This window comes from Rhipicephalus microplus, chromosome X (genome assembly GCF_043290135.1).
Source record: "Rhipicephalus microplus isolate Deutch F79 chromosome X, USDA_Rmic, whole genome shotgun sequence".
Lineage (NCBI taxonomy): Eukaryota > Metazoa > Arthropoda > Arachnida > Ixodida > Ixodidae > Rhipicephalus > Rhipicephalus microplus.
Genome location: NC_134710.1, coordinates 9,403,001 through 9,425,307, shown reverse-complemented (window position 1 = coordinate 9,425,307; position 22,307 = coordinate 9,403,001). Strand labels below are relative to the sequence as shown.

At 46.1% G+C, this 22,307-nt stretch overlaps 1 protein-coding gene across 6 annotated transcripts in view; it reads left to right on the top strand.

Annotated features, from left to right (window-relative positions):
• LOC142777422 (uncharacterized) overlaps positions 1-21,351 on the top strand; it is a 139,481-nt gene extending 118,130 nt beyond the window's left edge. For all 6 annotated transcript variants that reach the window (XM_075881789.1, XM_075881790.1, XM_075881788.1 and 3 more), the window contains 7 exons: positions 2,925-3,191; positions 5,074-5,162; positions 11,242-11,317; positions 12,699-12,981; positions 15,477-15,590; positions 16,697-16,761; positions 21,244-21,351. In XM_075881789.1, coding sequence (XP_075737904.1) covers positions 2,925-3,191; positions 5,074-5,162; positions 11,242-11,317; positions 12,699-12,981; positions 15,477-15,590; positions 16,697-16,716 — 849 coding nt within the window. In that variant the 3' untranslated portion in view covers positions 16,717-16,761; positions 21,244-21,351. The remainder of the gene's footprint in view (positions 1-2,924; positions 3,192-5,073; positions 5,163-11,241; positions 11,318-12,698; positions 12,982-15,476; positions 15,591-16,696; positions 16,762-21,243) is intronic.
• Positions 21,352-22,307: the final 956 nt, after the last annotated feature.

Genomic DNA, 22,307 nt, shown 5'->3' with positions numbered 1-22,307 from the left:
TCGGTGACTTGCGTACGTATTGCTTCACGTTCTTTGGCCGACACGCGGTAGGGGTTCTGGTGTATCGGACGTGCGTCTTCGTACGTGATGATCCTGTGTTGAGTGATGGACGTCTGGCGGATCTTTGAGCAAGTTGCGAAGCAAGACCTGAACTCGAACAAAAGCGCTCGTAGTGCAGTCTGGTTAACGGTGGGCAGATCAGGATTGATGTCAATATTACTCATTGACGTGTCGGCGGTATCCACTATTTCGGACGTGAAACAGTTGGTGACGTTTGCTACTTCGTGGGCAAACGCTATCGAAGTGCCACGGAAAAGATGTCGATGCTCGTTGCTAAAGTTGGTTACGAGCAATTCAGATAGACCATCACGAAGGTGTATTACACTTCTAGCTACACAAATGCCTTGCTGCAGGAGGTGTTCTAAATTTGTCTCAGCCACCTCATCGCCATCGCCCAAACCACAGCATGTTACGTCGACTAGAACACTTGTTCGTGGAGGAAGCGTCACACTCTGTTCAGAAATACGGAGTACGTCGACACGCCTTCCACCATCTTGCACGTTGATTGCTCGCTGGGCTGAGAACGTGATGCGGCGCTCTTGTAGATCAATGATAGCTCCATTTTCTTGTAGAAAGTCGATTCCCAGAATGACGTCACGGGAACATTCGCGTAGAACAAGGCAGCTTGCTACGAATGTGTACCCTTGAATCTGTACTCTAGTTGTGCAGGCACCCAGTGGAGTAACGACGTGGCCACCAGCTGTCCGAATCTGCGAGTTATGCCACGGCGTGATGACTTTCTTCAGCTGCGTTGTCAGTTTCCCGCTCAGTATGGAATAGTCTGCGCCGGTGTCCACTAACGCATTAACTGCACAACCATCAATTGTCACTGCTATGTCGAGTGAAAGTCGGCCATCCTTTGCAGCAGTATGTGATGTCGGACCGGTTTCTGTACAGTTCTGCGTCAATGGGAGGTCTTCAGCGCTTCGACGTTCAGCGACCCCGCCCCCAGAGGTCGCTTGGTCTAGTTTTCCCGACGGGGGCTGGGAGACCGTGTGGTAGAATACCGCTGGGGCGTTGATGAAAATCGCCTCGGTGATGGCGAGCGCGACTGGCGCCCGGCAGATGGTGGTGCATGCTGCTGGGAGAGGTAGTTTTCGATGTCGCGCGGTCTCTGGCCGTAACGGGGTGGCGGTGAGTACGCAGAGAAGCCGCGAAGCCCAAGACGGCGATATGGGCACTGGCGGTACAAGTGATCAGCTTCTCCACAGTGAAAGCACAGAGGCCGGCGATCAGGTGTGCGCCAAACATCAGACTTTCGAGGAGACGTGCGCCGATCGTCGATGTACTGAATTGGTTGCACTGAACGATGGGCGACAGAAGCACCAGGGACAAAGGCCAACGGTGGTGGCGTGTACGTGCCTTCGTAGTACGGCATGTGCTGCGCTGACTGTAGTGAAACAGCAGGAACAGGATGGACGAATAATGGCGGCGATGCAGCAGGGCGTTTCAAAGCTTCTGCGTAGGTTGTCTCACGGCGGTATTCAGCAGGAGCTGGCACAGTTGTATCATGAGGCAAGGTGTCCCGGAGGGCCTGGTGCAGCTCATCCTTGATCACAGTTGTAATAGAGTTTACTGTAGGATGAGGTGTTACACCAGCCTTTTGTAACTCTTCACGTAGATAGTCGTTGTTGGTTCTAGTGGCGGTGAAAATGTCGGCAGTAGACATGCCATTGACTTGCCTGTTGTATTGGTTGGATCGCTGCTGCAGCATTTTTTCCATTGTCACGGCCTCGGACAAGAACTCCGCGACCGTCTTCGGAGGGCTGCGCACGAGGCCGGCAAAAAGCTGGTCCTTGACACCGCGCATCAAGTGACGCAACTTCTTGTCCTCCGTCATTCTTGAATCGGCCCGTCGGAAGAGGCGCGTCATGTCTTCGACGAACGTGGTCACAGTTTCGTTTGGCAGCTGGACGCGGGCCAGAATAGCTCGTTCAGCTCGTTCTTGGCGATCAGCACTGGCATACGTCTGCAGAAGTCTACGAGAGAATTCGGGCCACGTCGTCAGCAGTTCCTCTCGGTTTTGATACCACGTACGTGCCCCGTCTTCGAGATAGAAGTAGACACGACCCAGTTTCGCCGCGTCGTCCCACTGATTCAAGGCGGCTACGCGCTCGAAATCCGCCAACCAGTCCTCAACGTCTTCGTGCTCCGAGCCATGGAACGTCGCCGGTGCGCGTGGGCTTTCCAACGTGTAGCGGTTCGACGTCGTGCTTCCCGTGCCGGTCGCCGAGGTTTGCACCGAAGCGCTGGTCATGTTTGTCGACGTGGTGGGAGCAGTATCGTCGGCTTCCGGAGGCAATCCCCTGATTCGGCGGCTGGTCCGATGCACGGGAGTATTGACTGGCACTGGACTCGTATCGCGGCTTCCTGGGGGGGTCTGCAGCATCCGTGAGACTACCCAGCACCTCCACCAGTTGTCACGATGAGTCACAAGTACTGGGGGATTTATTAAACCACCAGGTAGCTAGCACTAGGACGATGCGTCAGTCGTGGCTGGCTCTCGAGCAAAGAAAAACGCGATCTTCTTTTTTCCTCCAGATTTAGAGCCGCTCTTGCTGTCAACCCACTACGTGCTGGCGGCAATATTCTGACATTGTGCCTGGGGAAGCTTCATTATTAATGTGCTTAGTACTTGCATTAAAAAGGAAAAAGTATGTATAGTTGCAGGAAACACCTGGCATGACTCGCACAAATGAATGGCAGGCGTGCACAGGTCAGGAGGTGGTGCTTGTATATTTTCTCTTAAATAGGTGCTATGAACAGTCTGGTATGGTTGTCATTAATAATCTTAATAAATGTCCCATCAGTTGAACACTTGTGCAACAGGAGCAGCAGTAAAAGCTTGATCATCTGCTTCACAGAATGCTGCTGGGTACCAGAGTGACTCCCCGGTGGACAGCGACAGTGGTGCCCAGAGTGTGCGTACCAGCTCGCCCTGCAGCACTTCGTACCTGACTGCCATTGAAGGAGAGGATGAGGAGGAAGACGATGAGAAGGGGAAAAAACCCGGCTGCAAAGATGACAGTACCCAAACGCCCTTGCCGCCGCATGGCCAGTCACTAGGCACACAGGCGGTACAGCCAACACAGAACGCAGAGTCCCAGACTGAAGGATCAGAGCTTGACGAGGTGGGTGGCTTGGGCTGGCAAGGGTATCGCACAGATTGCGGGCTGGAATGGATGCAGGGTCTTTTAGAGAACTGAACATTGGAAGTGATGATTTCTATTAATCCATTTTTTTTTCAAAATTACCTTTGGAAAAGCAGTCTTCACAGCATTACCGTATTTATTCGCGTAAGCCTCGCACTTGCATAATTCTCGCACCCCCCACATCGCCCGAGAAAAATGCGATTTTTTTTCCTCAAGTAATTATCGCACCCCCGAAAACTCCCGCAATAATGTCGTCTGCTCGTTCCAGCCACTGATGTTGATAGCGCGCGCTATCTGGCGCCATATCTTAAGCATCAAGCATACTATTGCTCAGAAATTCATTCCAAACCAAGCCGAAGTGGCCAGTGCGCCAGGCAGGATCTAGTAACGTTGCGTGTTGTGGCGTGTTTTGTATGTTGTGTCGGCAATCTTCGTCGCGTTATGGGGCGATACTGAAGCCACATGGCTGCTTCGAATTGCAAGGGATAGATCATGCGCTAAACAACGGCAACAGGGCCGCCGGTAGGCCCTTCGGAGCCTGCGAGTTTTGTGTTCGCTACTGGTGACGGCAGCTGAAAGCCATTAAGACGCGTTGGGCCTGCTGCATGCTTAAAACTGGGATTGATGATAAACTTTATTTCTTCAGAAGGAAACTGTGAACGATTCTGTTGAATAGCCATCAGCCCAATACTGACGTCCTACGCTTACCTTTTGAGGGCTCCTGCCGAGCGCCGACCGCTACGCCCGCAACGCCCACAAGCCTCGCGTTTGGTATTCTAATTCTCGACTATATGCTTCTACTTTTTGTGTCTCAAATAAATCTTGCCTTGTGTTGAACCTCTGCTTTTATTGTTAAGGTAAGCTCTAATTAGAACTTCTTAAAGGTTGCTGTAAGTTGCTGGCGTGAGAATCCCGATTTGCGGCCACTTCGTTCTTTTTTTCGCTCTCTGCGTTTTTGTCGAAAGTTTTCTGTGCGCAATTCACGCACCCCCCAACTTTGCATCAGTTTTCTGGCGAAAAAAGTGCGAGGATTATGCGAGTAAATACGGTAGTTTAGACTTCATTGGATGTTGGGAATTACGAGAGTGTAGGTTTGTCGACGTTCCTTGTAAGTTGTGGAACTGTATCTGATGTGCAGTTTTTGTAATTTGGCCTCGATTCGTTCTGCAATAGTTTATGGCTCGGCAATGCCGGCAGTCGTTTCTGCAAAACATGTCTTAAAGGGGTTTCTTAAGCAGGCTGTAAAAGTAAGTTCCGTGGAAAAGATGTGAGTGAACAGACTTTTAGATTATTTAAAAACTAGACATTTTGTACGGGTGCTAGAGAACTAGTGTGTACATTTCTAGGATGGGAATGACATCCATTTTTTTTTCATAGAACCGTGTGAATCAGTGTAGTACGCAATGTGCAGCAGGTTCAGAAATGAGGTTATAGACACTTGCGCTATTTACAAACACAGGTCCTGGGTGCCTCCTGAGTTTTGTAACGTAGTAGCGATTGCAAGAAACAAAAGCTTCAGTGAATAACTGATTTTTACAGCTTTTTTTCCTGTGACTGGCCAAATATTTTAAATTTTATTCCTAGCTACACACATTATGAATTAGTCATTGACTTTAGGTGCCTTCTTTTTACCTAAAAGGGGAAAGTTTTCTTATCCAGTACAACTTGAAAATACCTTTCTGCTTCGGTTCGCTGAATGAATTGAAGTGACTGGAAGTCGCTTGAGAAGCAGCAACAAGTGCTGCTGCCATTGCAGCCTTGAAACTGAGCAAAAAGATGATTAAACATTTAGCTTGCCCTTGAGTCTCCTTTTATGGCAACGTTCTTGTCGTGGTTAGAGCTGCATTTTCTTGATTTGCAGATTACTGAGGTGGAGCTACAGCTGAAAAAACGAGACATCGAAATTTTTGAACTGCAGGAGAGGCTGGCATGTATCCAGGAAGAACATGTGTAAGTTTTTGGGTACTTGGCCAGGGCTGAAACAAGGCGCAGCAGTTCAATTATGAGGTTCAGGTAGTGGGAAGCTCCGGAAATATCAATCATCTGGGATTCTTTAACATGCATCTGAAGCTTGGTACCAGGGCGTCTAGTATTTGGCCTTCATTGAAATGCAACCACTATATTTGCCATTGGGGAGTGGGTACAAATGCATAGTGAAAATAAAAAGCACGAAAATGATGAGGACGAAACAGAATAGCGCTCTCTCCCCCTTCTTTTGCTGTTTCCTTGTTGTTTTTGTTTTTTACTACAACCTCCATTGTCTGAATCTAACCCACGGCCGAGCTCAGTAATCGCTGTAACACCGCAGTTGGACTTAGCAATGGAAGCACCTGAACGCATCGTTGAATCTCAAATGATACGATTACGGTTGATGCGAATTTCGTGATATGAATTTGAAGGTTGCTTTGGATGGACTATATTATATCGGGGGTGGATCCAGCCACCCATTTTAGCGGGGGTGGTCGCTTGAATTAACACCGGAAGGGGGGGGGGGGGGCATGGTCATTACTTTTTGTTTTTACTGGCACCAAAATCCTGTAATGGCACAAATACTGTTAATGTGTGGTCACAGTGTGGTCCCACTCATTTGTTTTAACTGGTGATAGCAGGTGGATGGCAAGCATTGAAGAGGGGGAGGGGGTGTTGACAGGCTTTGGTGCGGGCGATCGCCCCTACAGCCCCCTCTGGATCTGCCACTGCATTATATAAAACACAGTTTTGAGACCAGTTTTTCTGGTCACAAAAAGGCAGATTGCCTTTTTGTGTCACATCGTTGGCTACACCGGCTGCTATTGCTCCCAAACCAAGTGATGTAAATAACCAGCCACAAATAAACATCGCGGCAAAGGCGTCGGCAGTGGATCGCGTCAGGGCTATTGCGAACTACCTGTGCTGCGCGTCAAAGCTTATGGCGTTGACAAAGACATGTTCATTGAGAGCCTTGTTTTGATTGCGATCGCTGAGAACACCGAAAAAGAAGGTGCAGCAGCAGCGAATCGCCATCCCCCAACGTGTCTCACTTTTACACTGCCAGCCGAATCCGTCACCGCCACTGCGTCCGCTTGTTTCGTTTCTGCTCGCGTATCTTTCGAAATCACGTTTGTAAAGGTGTAAACTGTTTCTTTTAAATGCTTTTCATGCATAGCTAGAACTCTGTACGAACTTTAATGCTCAGAAAATGGGCCAAATGGAATGAATTCTCAAGCAGAGATGGTGGCATGTACGAGGGGCAGAACAAATTTGAGCATTTTCGACTTACGCTGATATGGTTTTCCGGCTGCTGTGGCGTTTTCGCTTGAATTCTCCAGTAGGAAATCTTCAGGACTGATTTTTTTTTTTGGTCGACTTTGCGGCAAGGTTAATATTTTTAAGCGGCAAAGCGAGTGAATTTCTAGTGAGCTTGGCCACTTTCGCTCTCTTTGATGTCAAGTGTGAACGCGCTGCGCCAGCAGCGTGAGTGAGGGAACCGCAGCACAATATTGAGAGACAGTGAAGACGAAGAAGTTCAAAAGAACATCGTGGACTTTTTTTCAGCAAGAAGTAGTTGTAGTTGCCAATAAAGTTATTGTTGATCTTCATTATCAACTTTAACTTCTTCTTGGTTCATACGAATTCTGGATGATAGGAATATTTTGCAGGCTCCCTTCGAATTTGTATCGTAGAGATTCTACAGTATTTGGAAAAGCTCTGAATGCTAATTTATTCAGTCCTGTTTATGGTAGTTCTGGTGCAGGAAAGTTTTTTAGACGAATCCTTTCTGTGAAGAGTACATATTGCGCCAGCCAACTTGCACCTGATTTTTGTAGGTACTACAAAATACAGGGTGAGGCATGTCGCAGGTGTTTGTTTGCCCCCTCATCTCTGAAGCCATGTTATCTTGCATCATTGCAAGATAACATGCAAGTCCAAACAGTGGTGTTCTTTTTCCTGTCTTTGTATAAAAAACTCATTTTGCTTGCATTTTGTTACGCTCGTGTCAGATCTGGCTAGATTCAGCTCTTAAATTTCATCTGCACCCTCCAGAAAATTTCTTTTACATAGTCTAAAATTATGTTTTAATATGCCTATAATGCTCCAAGGCATCGTATAAAGCAGTGGTTCTTAGCCATGAATTTTTTGGAGACCTCTTGTGGACTAGTGAAAGTTATGAGTCCTCTGCTGATAGTGAAAGGGGAGGGGGGTCTGAAATTAACACATGTAGTTCAGAAAAATTGATAGACATGATTAGTGTAGGTTCATTATGACAACTTGGCAGTGCAAACAAAGTAAAATGGCGCACAAACAAGTGCAGACTGAAACTCTGGTTTATTCATAGAAGAAATATATATAAATTAAAACACGAGAGGAAAGAGGGTTACACGAGGAAGAGTCATTTGAAATCTGCTGGTGTCCAGAAATGCAACCATGCAATCTAAAAGCGCTATAGAGTGCGAAATTACTCAAACATCGGTGTTCTATAAAAAAAAAATTACGACCATCTCCCTGAAGGTAACCCTAATAAGATACGAAGCAGCAGTGATATGCACAGCGTTGACCTGGTTAAAACGAGCGTCGACGCGGGTGCTGGAAGAATGGTTTGAAGGAAAACCCAGTGTAGCGTCTACTCGAGTAAGCGTTTGTTTGAAACGCAAAGACATGGCAGGTGGTAGGTTGGGTTTCACGCAAGTTTCATTGCAGATAAGTGAGTGGAAAGAGTGTTTCCACTTGACAAGCGGTTGCCCCGCCGCGGTGGTCTAGTGGCTAAGGTACTCGGCTGCTGACCCGCAGGTCGCGGGTTCGAATCCCGGCTGCGGCGGCTGCATTTCCGAAGGAGGCGGAAATGTTGTAGGCCCGTGTGCTCAGATTTGGGTGCACGTTAAAGAACCCCAGGTGGTCTAAATTTCCGGAGTCCTCCACTACGGCGTCTCTCATAATCATATAGTGGTTTTGGGACGTTAAACCCCACATATCAATCAATCAATCACTTGACATGCGGTCGAGCGTTGCAAGTGGTGGAGAGGGCGAAGCGAGAGGTGTTGCGAGCGGGTGGAGTAGCCTGCAGCTGTGCGCGTTGTGGTGAGCATGCTGGATTATAGGTCGAGTGGGAATATAGGTCGACACCCCAAATTCAGGTTACCGAAAATGAAAAAAAGGAAAACAACCCAAAACTGCCAAACGAGGTTTATTTGCGAATTGGGCGCACCGCACCTCCGATCGTCGGAGCTTCCCTCAACCACTATCACAACTGTTCCTATTCATCAGACGAAGCACCGCTGTCTTCTGAAGACGAGAGTTTCTAGCTGGCCGCCTCCCACAGTGCGTTGTCTTCCATGCCGTACAGCGAGTTGCTCACGGAAAATTTCTTAAAAGCATTTCCACCATGGCATCTGGCAAGGAACACCAGATGGAAAGCACCCAGCCACAAACAGTCGCAAGCGGAGGCCTCTGTAGGCAGTCCGTCAGTGTCTTTGGGTTGTCGCTGAACATCCACTTTTGGTACTCCAGTCGCACTCGTTCCTTGAATGGCTTGTTTAGCACAACCTTGAGCAGTTGGAGAGTGGACGTCATACCACCTGGTATCATGGCGAGGTCAGTTTTTCTATCGCCCAGTGCACGCTTCACAGCGTCGGTTTATGACCACAAAACGCATCTAACACCAGCATGCTGCAAAGACGGAGCAGTGCACCTGGCCGACGGTTCCAGACTACTCTATCCATTCGAGCATTATGGCCTCGTCCATGTATCCCCGTTATGGCAAACGACAACACCGGGTGGGAACACTTTCTTCAACATTGTCTTGCGTTTGAAAATGATGAAGAGCGGAAGCTTTCTACCATCTGCCATGCACGCCGGCATGACGGTGAAGCGCGAGTGCTCATTGCCAGTGGACACCAGCTTCATATCCTTGGCGCCACGCTGCATGATCATGGTCGATGAAAGCATGTCGAACCACACGGGAGTCTCATCAGCACTGTCAATCTGCCCCATCATGTAGTTGTTTTGCTCTCGAAGTCTGTTCACGAAGCCCTGAAAGTTTATAAGCTTGTCCTTGAACTCGTCTGGAAACTTCTGACAGATGGATGTGCGCCACTGGAAGGAAAATTCTTTGCGTCTCATGCATCAACGCACCCAAGAGTTTGGTGCATGAAACTCTTGTCATGTGAGCCCAGCTTCTCGGGCGAGTTACACAGCTTTCTTGCGAATGGTATCCACGGTCTTTGGCAGCGAGCTCGCGTGAACTTCCCACACAAAGTTCCCTAGCCTATCCTCCAGCTGTGGATGAACCGCACTTCGCCCACCAGATTACATTTTCCGAGAATCGCACATCTGCAGCTTTCCTTTCTGCACCCTCCAATAGCGCAGGCTTTTTTCTGATACACCAAAGTGGCGCTGAGCAGCCATATTCTGATTTGCTTCTGCAAACTCAACAACCTCTAGTTTAAACGCAGCCGAGTACTGCCTTTTCGTACCGCTACTCATATTTAGTGAACGAAAAAAAGATACTATAAAAGAAACCCAATGTCAAGCAGAGGGAAAACTTCGGACAGATCGGAGGCAAATCACGAACGCAAAAAAAAACGGACTAGAGAGAAGGAAAAAACAACTTATTAGATTTGGATGTGGATATAGCAGTGTCCGGCTTCTCATGCACATGCAAGCCACATGTTGCGAGACAGTATCGCACTGTCGGCTAGACACGCTTATAAATCCGACGAGGGGCAACTTTAGCTCGTTCTTTTATTGAAACTATCGACTTATATTCCGGTTTATACGGTACTTGGCACCGTGCCAACACCTGTGACGAGGGGCACGCATTGCTGCGCGTTCATAAGGATGCGCATACATACGGTCTTACACACGAGTCGAAGAGCTGCTTCGAATCTAAAAAGGGGCTTCAGCAATGTCTCTGATGTTCGTACCATGATGGGTGTACGAAACAGGTGTGTGTGGAAATTCTGGTGCGCAAACACACATTCCCCAATGGGCAGACAAGTGAAAACCTGGTGCGCGTTGTAGTGTTTTCTCAAGCGCTTATTCAGGCAGCACCCAGTCTGCCCGATATATACCCTGCTGCAAGACAATGACATGCATGAAACATTCATTCCCCGTCGAAAATTGCAGCAGTTGCAAAGTAGAGTTGTGATATCAATCATTTTACTAACTGTCGAGCAAATGTTGTTTATTGCATACCATTGTCTTGCAACAGCGTATTACAGCGAAAGCTGTTAGATCACAACTCGGGTCTCTCGCAGCGCCGCCTTCGCCGGTGTCCATAACCTTTGTCGCAGGAAATAAGAAAACCCTAGTGCCAATGACACAGTGGGATTCGAACCCGGGTCTGCTGGGTGCCAGCCCAGTAGTCTACCACTGAGCTACGCCAGTGTTAGTGACTTTTTGGTAAACTTGCCTTAGGCAGTCTTTACGTCGGCAAAGCAATCGCGGTAATACGACTTAAAAGCGTTTTAAAACAGGGAAAGAACAACCAGTCGTTGCACAATGCGAGTAGCGTAACGAGTGGGCCGTCCAATGCTCCAACCCATTACAAAAGCTTGTTCTTGTTCTACTATTAACTGTGGCGCACACCCACTTCAGGCATAATTCCTCATCGTCGTCAGCTGCTGCATGAACAATTGGCACAAAATTCCTGGCAAATGTTTTGCGGATACTACGCTTCTGAGAATGACGAAAAATAGCATAGGGAATGCCGGCCTACTAACCTAAAATTTTTATTATTAATGCTGTAGTGGGTATCAAGCTTGTGTGCTTGCAGCAGTTACCCAATGAGTGTTTAGAAGGCGCTCTGAAAGGCTGCTCTTCTAGCTTTCGCTCTGACGGTGCTGCACCTTTTGCACAGGCCTGGTATTTTTATATTAGGCAGGATGGATGCTACCTGAGCATGCACTTGCGGAAACAGAAATATTTAGTTCGCTCGATGCTGTGGGAAGAAAGGAAATGTGTGATTCTATTTCAGGACGTTTTTTTGTTAGCGTTAGCAGATTGTGAATTCCTAGAAGTGTGTTTTGATGTGTTTTGGAACTCTTTGTTGCAGCCGTAAGATGCAGAAGCTTCATCTCAGATATGAGACGCTGCAGAAAGAGTCACTTGGGCCAACAATGCAGCATGAGGTTAGTGGCTGTTTCTTCATCCTTGCGTGTGCACGAATGAATCTTCTTAACAGTGTAAGATGTCAAGGGAAACTCTTAAGAAATTTGAAGAGTGCGAAGCTTGGTGAAATGATGCTTTTGTGATGAAGAATTAGCAATTCATTTTAATTAAAGTAAATGTACTTTTAATCATGTAGCCACAGCGCCCCTTGTGTTATGCTTTTCACTCTTGCTCACCAACAGTCTGCTTATCAATGGGGCCATTGAGCAGGAGTGAAAAGCATAAAAGGCATTGAAGGCATTGCTCTGCAATAGCACCCCAGGTTAGTTTGACCTTGTAAGGAAATCTTGCCTGTTACACATCAGACAAAACTTTTATTTCAATCCTGAAATTAGCCTTTCTCAAATTATTCGAACGTGTGTCCGAGTCCGATAGGACTGACTACAATGGTTCTTCCAATACATCCAGTGTTGAGCACCCCATAGACACAATGCTGCAGCTTTTTGAGCGGCGGGTTGCTGTCACCATTGGTTTTAAAAGCGTGTTATATGGCTAGCTATGTTTGAATTATGAGGTGTTTGCTCATTTCAGGATCAGATGTTTTTGTTGAAATAGAGTTAAAAACATCTCATGGACTGTTGTTGAAATAGCGAAATTGTACATTTATACTTTTTTTGCAATAAAGGCTGCCGATGGGCAATCGCGACTCCCAAGAACACACGAGCCAAATACTATAGTGCAGCACGCGGCCTGGAACTGACCATTTGTTCTCAGTCAGCGAGAAATCGCTTTTTCTCTCGACAGATGATGCTACAGGCTCAAAAATCATTCGCAGGTCAATTGTCTGACATTGGCTGACTTGAGCATGGCATGCTTGGTTTTTACTGGGACAGCTACAGGAGGCTGCGACTTGTTTACCTGTGTGTGTACGATCACACTGGAAGGTCGTGCATTTGAGGAAAAATAAGGTACTCAAGGTCACAAGGCACGCTTGAAGTGTTTTCTTCCCCCGTGCCATGCCTCCCTGCTTAGCTTCCTACACTTTCCTCGGGACGACAGAAGAGAGAATTAATTTGCAGGGTGCGACAAATCCTTGTAAGTCCGCTTATACTGGACAGATCCTAAAATATTTGTGGCGGTGACTTTGTGAGGCTATAAGCTCCTCTAGTGAATCCATTCCATGGCTACTTGGAAAACTGTTGCAGGTCCCCTTAAGGTTAAGAGTGTTCAAGTTGTCGGTGCTGTGCTTGGATTTTTCTTACTGCCTGCTCGCTGTAGTTTCATTGTACCTAGTCTTTCGTTGTCGCATTTGGAACCTCTCGAGTGTTTTGATATGTTGTCTTTCCTACCACGTCGTCAAATGCAGCACATCAGTCATTGATGAGTTGTGCTCTTGTGCAGGTGAACCAGAAGTCAAGGAGCAGCAGCAGCTCTGAGGAAAAGGTGCAGGTAGGCGAAAAGGAGGAAGAGGAAAAGGAAATTGAGGAGCCCGAGGAAGCAGCCCCCGAGATTGGCCAGGCCGAAGACGAAAGAGAGCAAGACTGGCCACAGCAACAGCCAGCCCCTATGCTCCCTCGGAGATCACCACCCGCTGGCATAAAGCTCGAAGAAGAGCTACACGCACTTTCCATTGAGCCGAGGCCCAACCAGGCACCCTCAGTTGACCACGAGGTCAAGAGGCCAGGTGCGTCTCATTTCAGGGGCCGAAAGTCCTCCTGAGAACATATGCAAATGTGCACGTGCACACACACACCACAAAAAAAAAGGGAAAAATAATGGCTACACCACTACAGCTAGGCAATGGATTCTATACTTATCAGTAGGTTGAGCCCTTTGTTTTCGAGTTGCACATCTCTATGGCGAGTTGCATAATTGTAGTCTTAGAGATCAAGGTACATAGCCCATAGTGCATAGGGAAGCTTGAATTGAGGGTGTCGGATATCTTTGTGGGTGGCCAGTTTTTATGTAGAATATTAGGGGTGCGCGAATATGCAAACTTTCCAATATTTTTCTAATAGTGTTTGCTATTTGATTAAATTCGCACTGTAATTACTCGAACTTCTCAGACAAATACAATCGTCAGATTGGCAGTGGCCCTTTCAGATTATTTTATATGCTTAAGCTCATCGCACTTTCACACGGTGGCAAAGCTGCCTTTTAAATTCTGCTTTAATTGCAAATGTATTAATTTAAAAAAAATGCTGGTTCCGACATTTGAGATACACTATGCCATTACAATGGCCTCTTCATATTTTTATATACTTCACCGCATTACACTTTGGTATTGTGGCAAAGCAATTTTCAAGGTTCGGTTATGACTGTTAGCGGATCATTTCACAAAAGCGCTGGATTGAACCTGTGTGTTCAAAGTGTGGGCTTTGATTAATGTAGTTTTAGGCCAGAATACCAAAACTTTATTTGCGAAAAAGACTTCGTTGCCACTAAAACGGGGCAACGCTGCGTAGTCGGGCCTCTATTCCAAGGCACCGCTGGCTCTAGCCATCCTTTCAGCCCTCCCGACCAGCCTCCAATGGTCCTCAAGGGCCGGGCTGGACAGCATTGCCTCCCACATCTCACTGCTGTTGTCCCCTTCCTGCTTTTCGGTGTGTGCCGTACATTCCCACGTGATGCGGTAGAGCACCGGTGTGCTTCCATACCACGGGCATATCTCTCTGTATGCTGTGAGGTGGTATGCATGCAATCTGTGGATGTTGTTGGTGTAACGTCGCAGAATCCATGGCCGGAAGGTTCTGGTGTGGAAAAGCTGAAAAAGTCGGATGATGACTTTCGGGATCCAAACTTCTTATGTTTTTATACATTAATGTCTATAAGTACGAAAAACTCTGATTTTGAAGGAAGCATGCCCATGTTCGCCAAATAATTTGGATTTCCACAAAAGTTCTAAGAGGAGGATAGGCTGAGGAAATAACATTGTGGCCTTTCACTTGTAAAATAGTTGTTAGAAACACTTCGGTTGCACAAAATTGTGTACATAAGTACAATTTGGCCTCTGGATTGCCTTATTCTTGATAACACAACTATGAAACACCACCCGCCAGCGCTTTAACCTAGAAGCATTTGAAGAATATTTGACAGCTATTCATAAAATATGTTGATTTGCACTCAAATTTAATATTTCAATTCGCCTTGCGCCGACATTTTTGCTATTCGCTCAACTGCTGTAAAATAGGGTTTGTCCCTTAGCTCTACAAGAGGGCGTTCCAGGCTTTCTCGTGTTGTGGCTCAACATAGGGCTGGGACTTTGCGCTGAGCTGCTTCGTGCCGTGAGCGGGGTAGGGCAACTTCAAAGAACTGTGTCCTCGTTGCTGCTTTTTGGGCGTACTTTAGTATGCAGTTGTAGCAACTCGTTAGGCCTAAAGCTCTTTAAAGCTTCCTGTTGCACGTATAGGAATATGAGCTGGACTTCTTCATTGAGCGTTGCTTCTGCCGGATTTTGCTTTTGTATAAACCTTTTTCACAAGCTGCCCCCGGGGCGCCACCATATTCCTCTCTAGGCTGCGCTTAGTAGGCGCGACTCCACAAAATTCACACTGCCGAGGCAGCGTTGTCTGGCTTTGTACTCCCGTGCGCAGCCCAACATAGCAGTATTTTTTTTTTTCGTCTCCTGTGAAAAGATCTGTAGGCATAACAAGAATGGCTTTCAATTTGTGCCGAGAATTCCACTCATTTGCGCGACAAAGTGGCAGGAACCAGGGATTAATATTTGGTTTTCAAAACGCTCCATACATACATGTTCACGTGCGTCTAGTTTAGTAGACTGGACTAACGTGGTTCCCCCCGCCACGGTGGTCTAGTGGCTAAGGTACTCGGCTGCTGACCCGCAGGTCGCGGAATCAAATCCCGGCTGTGGCGGCTGCATTTCCGATGGAGGCAGAAATGTTGTAGGCCCGTGTACTCAGATTTGGGTGCACGTTAAGAGAACCCCAGGTGGGCTAAATTTCCGGCGCCCTCCACTACGGCGTCTCTCATAATCAAATAGTGGTTTTGGGACGTTAGATTCCACAAATCAATCAATGGACTAATGTGGTTGTGATGACTAAGCACAAACTCTCCAAATGTGCCTGAATAGTTGCTGTCAAACATGTACACCTTGACATACAAGGCAGAATGAACGCTGGAAAATTTGATTTTGTAGCCGTTCTCTAAAATGTTTTTCAGCAGAGTGGCCTCAGGTTCCGGAGTTCTACGACCTCTACTGGCGCATGGAGCAGGCTGCCGCTTCCTCAGCTGTCGAGTCCATGTGCTCCAGCCATGGAGGATCCCCGACCAAGAGTAAGGTCATCTGCCATGCTTTTGATGGGCTAGTGAGAGGGCGGGCCTACCTTTGTGCTGTTTCACATCTGAGGGAAATCGGAAAACTTGTTCATTTTTCACTTTGGCTCATGCCAAGCTATAGGAATTTTTTTTTCTCGACGAGCTTACTTTGAGCTGTGCGGAGTCATCATTGCAACTCTGCACAGGTAAACTGTCTACAACTCCGCTAAACAAGGCATGGAAACTTCTTGTGACATTTTTACTTACTTGGCCCTCACAAAGTCCTTGTCTAAAATTGATCCATTATGGCACCACTACTTTGGGTTAAACATATGCTACGGTACTAATAGACCAAGAAATGTAGTAATTTATGCTATCTACATTATTAGCAACTACTATCATATGTTGAAGATTATAAGTCGTTTTTTTTTTCATAAAATGGCCTTCCAAAGTTCGGGAGTGGACCTATAATCAGAGGTGACCTAAATGCAGAATCATGAAGTTTAACTTTTCTGAGGGGTCCCACGAACGGTCGTCGTCTGTTTATGTAGAATGATTCAAGAAGTGCAGAAGGCACATGCACTAATGCCTCTATTGACCACCACATAAGATAAAGCAAAAAGTTTTTTGAAATCGAAAAACCTGCATGCCTTCACATTCGTGTGAAAATTTGCTGTCTGGGTTTCTGCTGGCTTCCCAAATCTCACCGCAGGGCAAAGCATGGCCCTGCATATTTAGACACTGGTGTTTTGAGGGAAGTGTCATTCACCACAATTGTTTGGCTTGTTGGAAAGAAGCCGGGAGAATCTCATCCTTTTTGCTTATAGCAGCATCATCACCAAAATGCCTGTGACATGTTCTGTGTATTACGCATGGTAGCTTCAGCACAAAGTTTGGCACTTGCAGAATATTTTTCTGTAGGGACTCTTCTCTTTTTTTGTTCAGGCTTTCAGTGCTCTTTCAATCCTAAAAGTCTTACTGAGACTAACACTGCAGTTGCCCACTATATTTGTTCAAGTTTTTTTTTTTGCCTCTAAATTTTGATGCCTACAAAAGTGAAGCTGTTCTCTTCTTGTGTGTCGTGTATGAAATTCAAGAATCCAGTGTAATTTTTTTTGCTTCAGACGGAGGAACTGCAGATTAGAAAAATAATACTGATGTTAAAGAAGAAGAAGCCGGACTATTCAGAGTGAGTTTTTTTCATTTTGCTATTTTTCTATGCTAATCGAATTGCTCATAATGTCGGGCACCACTTTGGAGGTCGAGCCTTAGAAGAAAGACAAAGAAAAGAAAACGCATGCAATGGGCATGTGATGGCATTTGGCCAATCGCAGCTCTGGGTGTCAAAGGAAAGGGCAGGAGAGGATAGGAGCAATTTACAATAGATGTTTTCATTCAGGGGCTTTTTCTTCTAGCCGAGGGGTTCTTGAGCGTGTTAATCCCAGGGATCCCCCCTCTCGCCCCCACAGCTTTCATGCATTTTTCATTTGGCTAACGCTACCTTCACATGCAAAAAATTCAAAATCAGTGGTATATGAAAAATTTGTTCTCTGACTTGCAATTGAAGTCTCTTGCCTTGAACCAACAAATCAATGAGAGGCTCAGTAACGGTCAGGCCCAGTCACATGTCAACTGCTAGATTCAACAGATTCCTGTGCTCATTTGTCATGTAGGCTGATGTAGAGAATGCCTGTTAGTGTGCTCCCTTGTGGAAAATGCATGAACACTGCATAGCTTTCAGAGGTACTAATGAACAATTTAAATTCATAGGTGAACGATATAGGCAAAATAAAGGGAATGTTTAATATATTTATTCAAAGATCCTATTGCAATGCGCACAATTCACAAGGGTGATCCAACAGTTTCAATTGTGCCATTTTGCTACAATTCCCTATCCCTGCACCTTGCTGCGCACAATCAAGTACAGCTTGCGCGTACTGCGCCTGAGTTTACTGGTTTACCTGTTTACATTGGACCGTTTCTGGCCTAAAAATATTGGTCGTAACAAACGCAACTAGCACCTTTCCATAATGCCGCCAATGCCCTCTACTTGCTCCATTCCAGCAATGTGCTTTTTGTCATTATATTCAGCGTAACTGAAGTATCGGTGCCGCTGTGTCTTTCTGTTAGTGAAAGTTTATCATGCCATTGCTAGCCTGTCTTGTTTGTTACGGGACCTGCGATATCGCCTCACGTCTTTTTATTATTTTTCCCCTTCGTTTACGAGTTAACTTCGCATACCTTAACGTAGCCACCATGGCCAATTGGCTGCAGGTATCGGCACTGCGCGCTATGAACGGCCTATTCAAGCAAATTGGCCGTAAAACATTTTGTTCGATATTTCGCAAAGAAGTTGATGCTTCTTAATTGCGCTGCTCAACGTTGTTTGGTATGCCAATCGTAAAGTTAAGCCTAAATATCTACGTAGAACGCATCTAGCGCAATGTGGTGCTACTACATGTTTCTCGCACATATGCGAGCACTCGTCGCGCGTCTCCAGTCAACTGAACACGATGCCTAGCCAGTGCAAATATAAATTGAGTGGTGAGATCAGTCACTAATAAAGAAGTGCTTTGACACATCTGCAACGACGTTAGAACAATCCCTGTTGTCGCCATATGACAAAAAAAAAGTCTGTTCACCACAAGGGTGAAGCAGTGAATGCGATAGCAACAAATTGCAATGTTATAGGAATGAGGTTGGCAGCTCACTCTTTGGGAACCGATATTACGCAACTGTACTTACAAAACTCTGGTTTAAGAGTATGGCCGCTCCAGGAACACTTTTTGACATCATTTTCGCGTTGACGGCTCCAGAGATGGTCAGAGTATGTTCTCACTTGCAATGATAATTTTCTTTGCCTTCATTCTTTGACTTGGGTGCTAAAAACCTAATTAATGGCAGCTCTCTAGATGTCGGCCTTGTCTAAACTTCAGCATCATTTGTTGGCCCTGTCCAAATTACAGCAGCATTTGTCGGCCTTGTCTAAATTGCAGCGCACTAATAAGAACGTTCTCCGAATATTTATGTTTTGCATCAAATGATCCTAAATTTTGTTTTGTCTGCTCCAGATTTTCTCCAAAACACAGTTCCTCCTGCTCCAAATCTGCTCCAAAACACTTTTTTTTTTGCTCCAAAAATTGCTCCAAAATATAAACTGGCTGGATCACTGCTGAATTCATAATGTTCTAATATGATGAGCATATGTTGTTGCAAATGACTGCTGCATGTCTACTGCCTTATCTTTGGCACCCATTTTCAAACAGGAGAAGTGCGCATTGGGTTTATACAAAACCTCGGATATTCTTGTTCAATAACTTGACCACTTGGCTCGTTTTTGGAGTCTGGCTCACTACAAGCTGCTATTGCGTAGCATTATTGTGAGCATTATATCGTAGCTCGCGTGTTCATTTTGTACTTCGAGACGTGCTCATTCACATAATAATAGTGTAATAGCAGTTTTTTAGATCATCTATCACACCTCAGTTTGCCATCCAAGTTACTTGATGAGCACGTAACCAGGGAATTTATCAGTGGCTCGCAGAAGTCTGAAGAGAGACTTGTTAAACTCCTAGAAAACCGCTTTCAGAAACCGTGTAATAGTAGTATACAACTTCAATGTAAAAGGAAAAACAAAGTTTGTTATATTAGGTAGACTTCATGTTGAAAGCATTTTCGGACACATTGCTGATGCCGGGTCGAAAGCAGATCTCGACCTTCAAGTCAGCCTAGTGGATGCGCCAGTGATACTGTGGAAGTGCTGCGAAAATGCTCTTGCTACAGTACAAAGAGTACTCGGTGAGAGAGAAAGAAGTGTCTGCAAAAGTTTGCTCTCTACAGTACAAAGAGACTCGGTGAGAGAGAAAGGAGTGTCTGAAAAAGTTGGCTGTCTAAGCCCCGCTAAGTTATGTGTCGTGAAGTTCTCAGCAACACAATTAATAGAGGAGAAAAGCTACTTGGCTTTCACTTTTGTGTACTCTTGGGGGGGGGGGAGCATTAGGGACAGTGTAAATCTGTATCGTTAACACTGTTGTGTGTCGCGACATTTGTCTACCACTTTTGCTGATAACTACGCAGATGTACCGTATTTACTCGCATGATTTGTGCACCCCTAATATTTTGTCATGTTTACGGGGAAAAAAAATATTTACTCGAACATTTTGCGCTCCCCAACCCGCCCGAGTCAGCTCGCCGGCACGTTCACGAAGGGGCCTTGGATCTTTGGATGCTTTAGGTAGGCACGCCCGTTGAGGCGAGCGCAGCCAAATGGGCTGCGAGTGCGAAGTCCTTCGTTCCGAGGTGTTCCCCTGAACTAGGGTTCCTAGAATACCGTGCACGAACTCTCAAACCTGTTGACGGGTAGCCAGAACTGCTTGAGCATTTGCCCCCTTTCTCTCCATCTCTACCACCGTGATAATGCACGCTTGCATCACGACACGGGCAAATATGGCACCGGAGGCGTGCGAGCGCTAGTTCGGCCTGCTGTGCCAACTGTTCCCCTGGCTCTCTGTGTCCGCTCTGCAACGCGTGCTTGGTTGATTTTGGAAGTTTAGGTTTCGCCATCCATCTTTCGCATTTTTACTGTTCTCTTGCGATTGGCTACAGTAATATGGTATACAGCAAAATTCAAGCTCGCTGTTGTGAAGTTGGCCGAAGAAAACTGCAATCGTGCCACCGCCAAGGACTCCAGCATGAAGTTCTTCGACGTGTGTCGACCGGCTCGATCGGTATGGGAGAAAGCGAAAGAGTGCGCACTTGCTAATGCAGGTTTCCTGGTGCTGAAGAAGGCCTTCTCAATTATGTGCGAACGCTCAGGTTCATCGGTATCGCAGTGTCGTGGGCCCTAGTTTCTCCCAGCTTTGTTGAGAAAAGCTTCCATAAAATGGGAAATTCGAACGCGCTGGCCAAAACGGAGGCCAACGCGCTTTGGGATGGCAGTGACAGCGGCCGCGACGATGATTTTCAATCGGACCTCTCGATCAGTGATTCCGACTAGACAGCGTGTGACCGAATCTGACTGGCTTTTAGTTTTTCGTAAGAGCACTATAATCGTTTTAATGCTTGAATGCAAATGAACTTGCTTCTTCAATGTTCTACAACATGTGAAATTACCTGCTCCAAAGTACTTCAAGATGGAACTTTTCTCCTGAAGAAAAATTTTGCTGCTACAGAAATTGCTCCAAATCTAGAGTCCTCCATAGCACCACCGGTCACATAGCGATTCTGTGTTTGTGGCATCCTTTTTGCAAGAACGAAGCTATTAGGGCTAGGTGATTTCCTTACGATCAGGGTCAGCTGTTTGTAAATATAGATAAAAATTACTCCTATTTCTCAAGCAAAGTAAGTTCCTAGCCCTGGGGAGGAAATACCAACTCCGCTGTTGTATCAGTTGGTTTTTGTATACTAAAAACTTGCTCTGATCTGAATCCAAAGCTAATGCTTCATGTCTGGGTATAGCTCTGCTTCGAAAAATCTGTTTTCCTTAAAATTAGTCAGCCCTATGTTGCTTCATGCTATGTCTACTCTGTGGAAGTGGCATCGATCGGAGACCTAAACGTCCCAGGTTTTTTGAGGGCTTGGTTGGAGGTGTCCTGTTTAGGTCGAGAGTTGTCTGTGCACGCCTAGTCGGTGAAATAAGGGTACCGAGACTAATTCTGACCTGTGGGTGCAGGCAAGAGCTACGCAGGCACGTGGACTGCGTGCGCCAGTCCCAGGGCGGATTCTCGCGAATGACCTTCAACCACATCGTGGCACTTGTGCTCGGCCACATGCAAAACAGCGTGCAGTAAGTACTGACAATAAAGCATTGCAGCATGCTTGGTATTGCCAGGGGGTCTTGATGGTGCGCAACCCCTCATTTCATCACGTAGTGTGTGTAGTGAGGGTGCCGGCAGGATGCATGTAGTACCACTGGAAGTTCACAGCTGAGGAGATTGAGGTAGTGCAAATGCTGCACGCCCATATGTAAGCAGGAGCAGCTTTTCCCCGTTCCCCTGCCGTAACCCCAAGCGGTTCTAATGGAGAAGCAGACGTGTTATAATGTAGGTTCCTTTTTTTAAAGCGACTAGTTTGATTGCAAGTAGTTAATAGTAGTCGGACGCTTTGATGTCATTGAGATAATTTCAAAATGTCCCTTTCGTGGCGTGTATAGTGTTGTGCATTTACCTTAGTTTTTCGATATGCAGAGCACTGTTGTTGACAATAATAACATTTTAATTCTCCAACGTTGATTTTTCACTCCGAAGTAAACATTATTTCAGTGTCCTTTTAGGGGACATAAGTGAAATAGGGAATCTGTTGAGCATTCTCAGAGTACCATTTACCACTCTACTGTAGTTATTTTGCCATCCTAGCTTGGTCAATGCAGGAGAAAATCTAGGTCTGAATCTCGCTTTCAAATTTTGTGCACGATGTCACACATTTCCAAGTTTTATTGTACTTAGGCTACATTGGTTCAAAGAAATTTTCAAAACATTGTAAATTAATTCTTTGGCCCCCTAAAGGAACAATGTATTTATTTTTACTGATTAGAAACTATAAAGAATTCAATATACGACATCAAAATGTGTTGTCACTAGCCTTGTGAAAATAGTCTGCTTCAGAAGAGTTAGAGGTTTGGGCCAGTTTGTGATGCCTACTTGATGAAATGAAGCACCTGAATGGGACAACAAAAGGCACTTCGTCCCATGTGTGTCCTTTTGTAGTGCTGTGAGAATTGAGCCTTATTTCATGAAG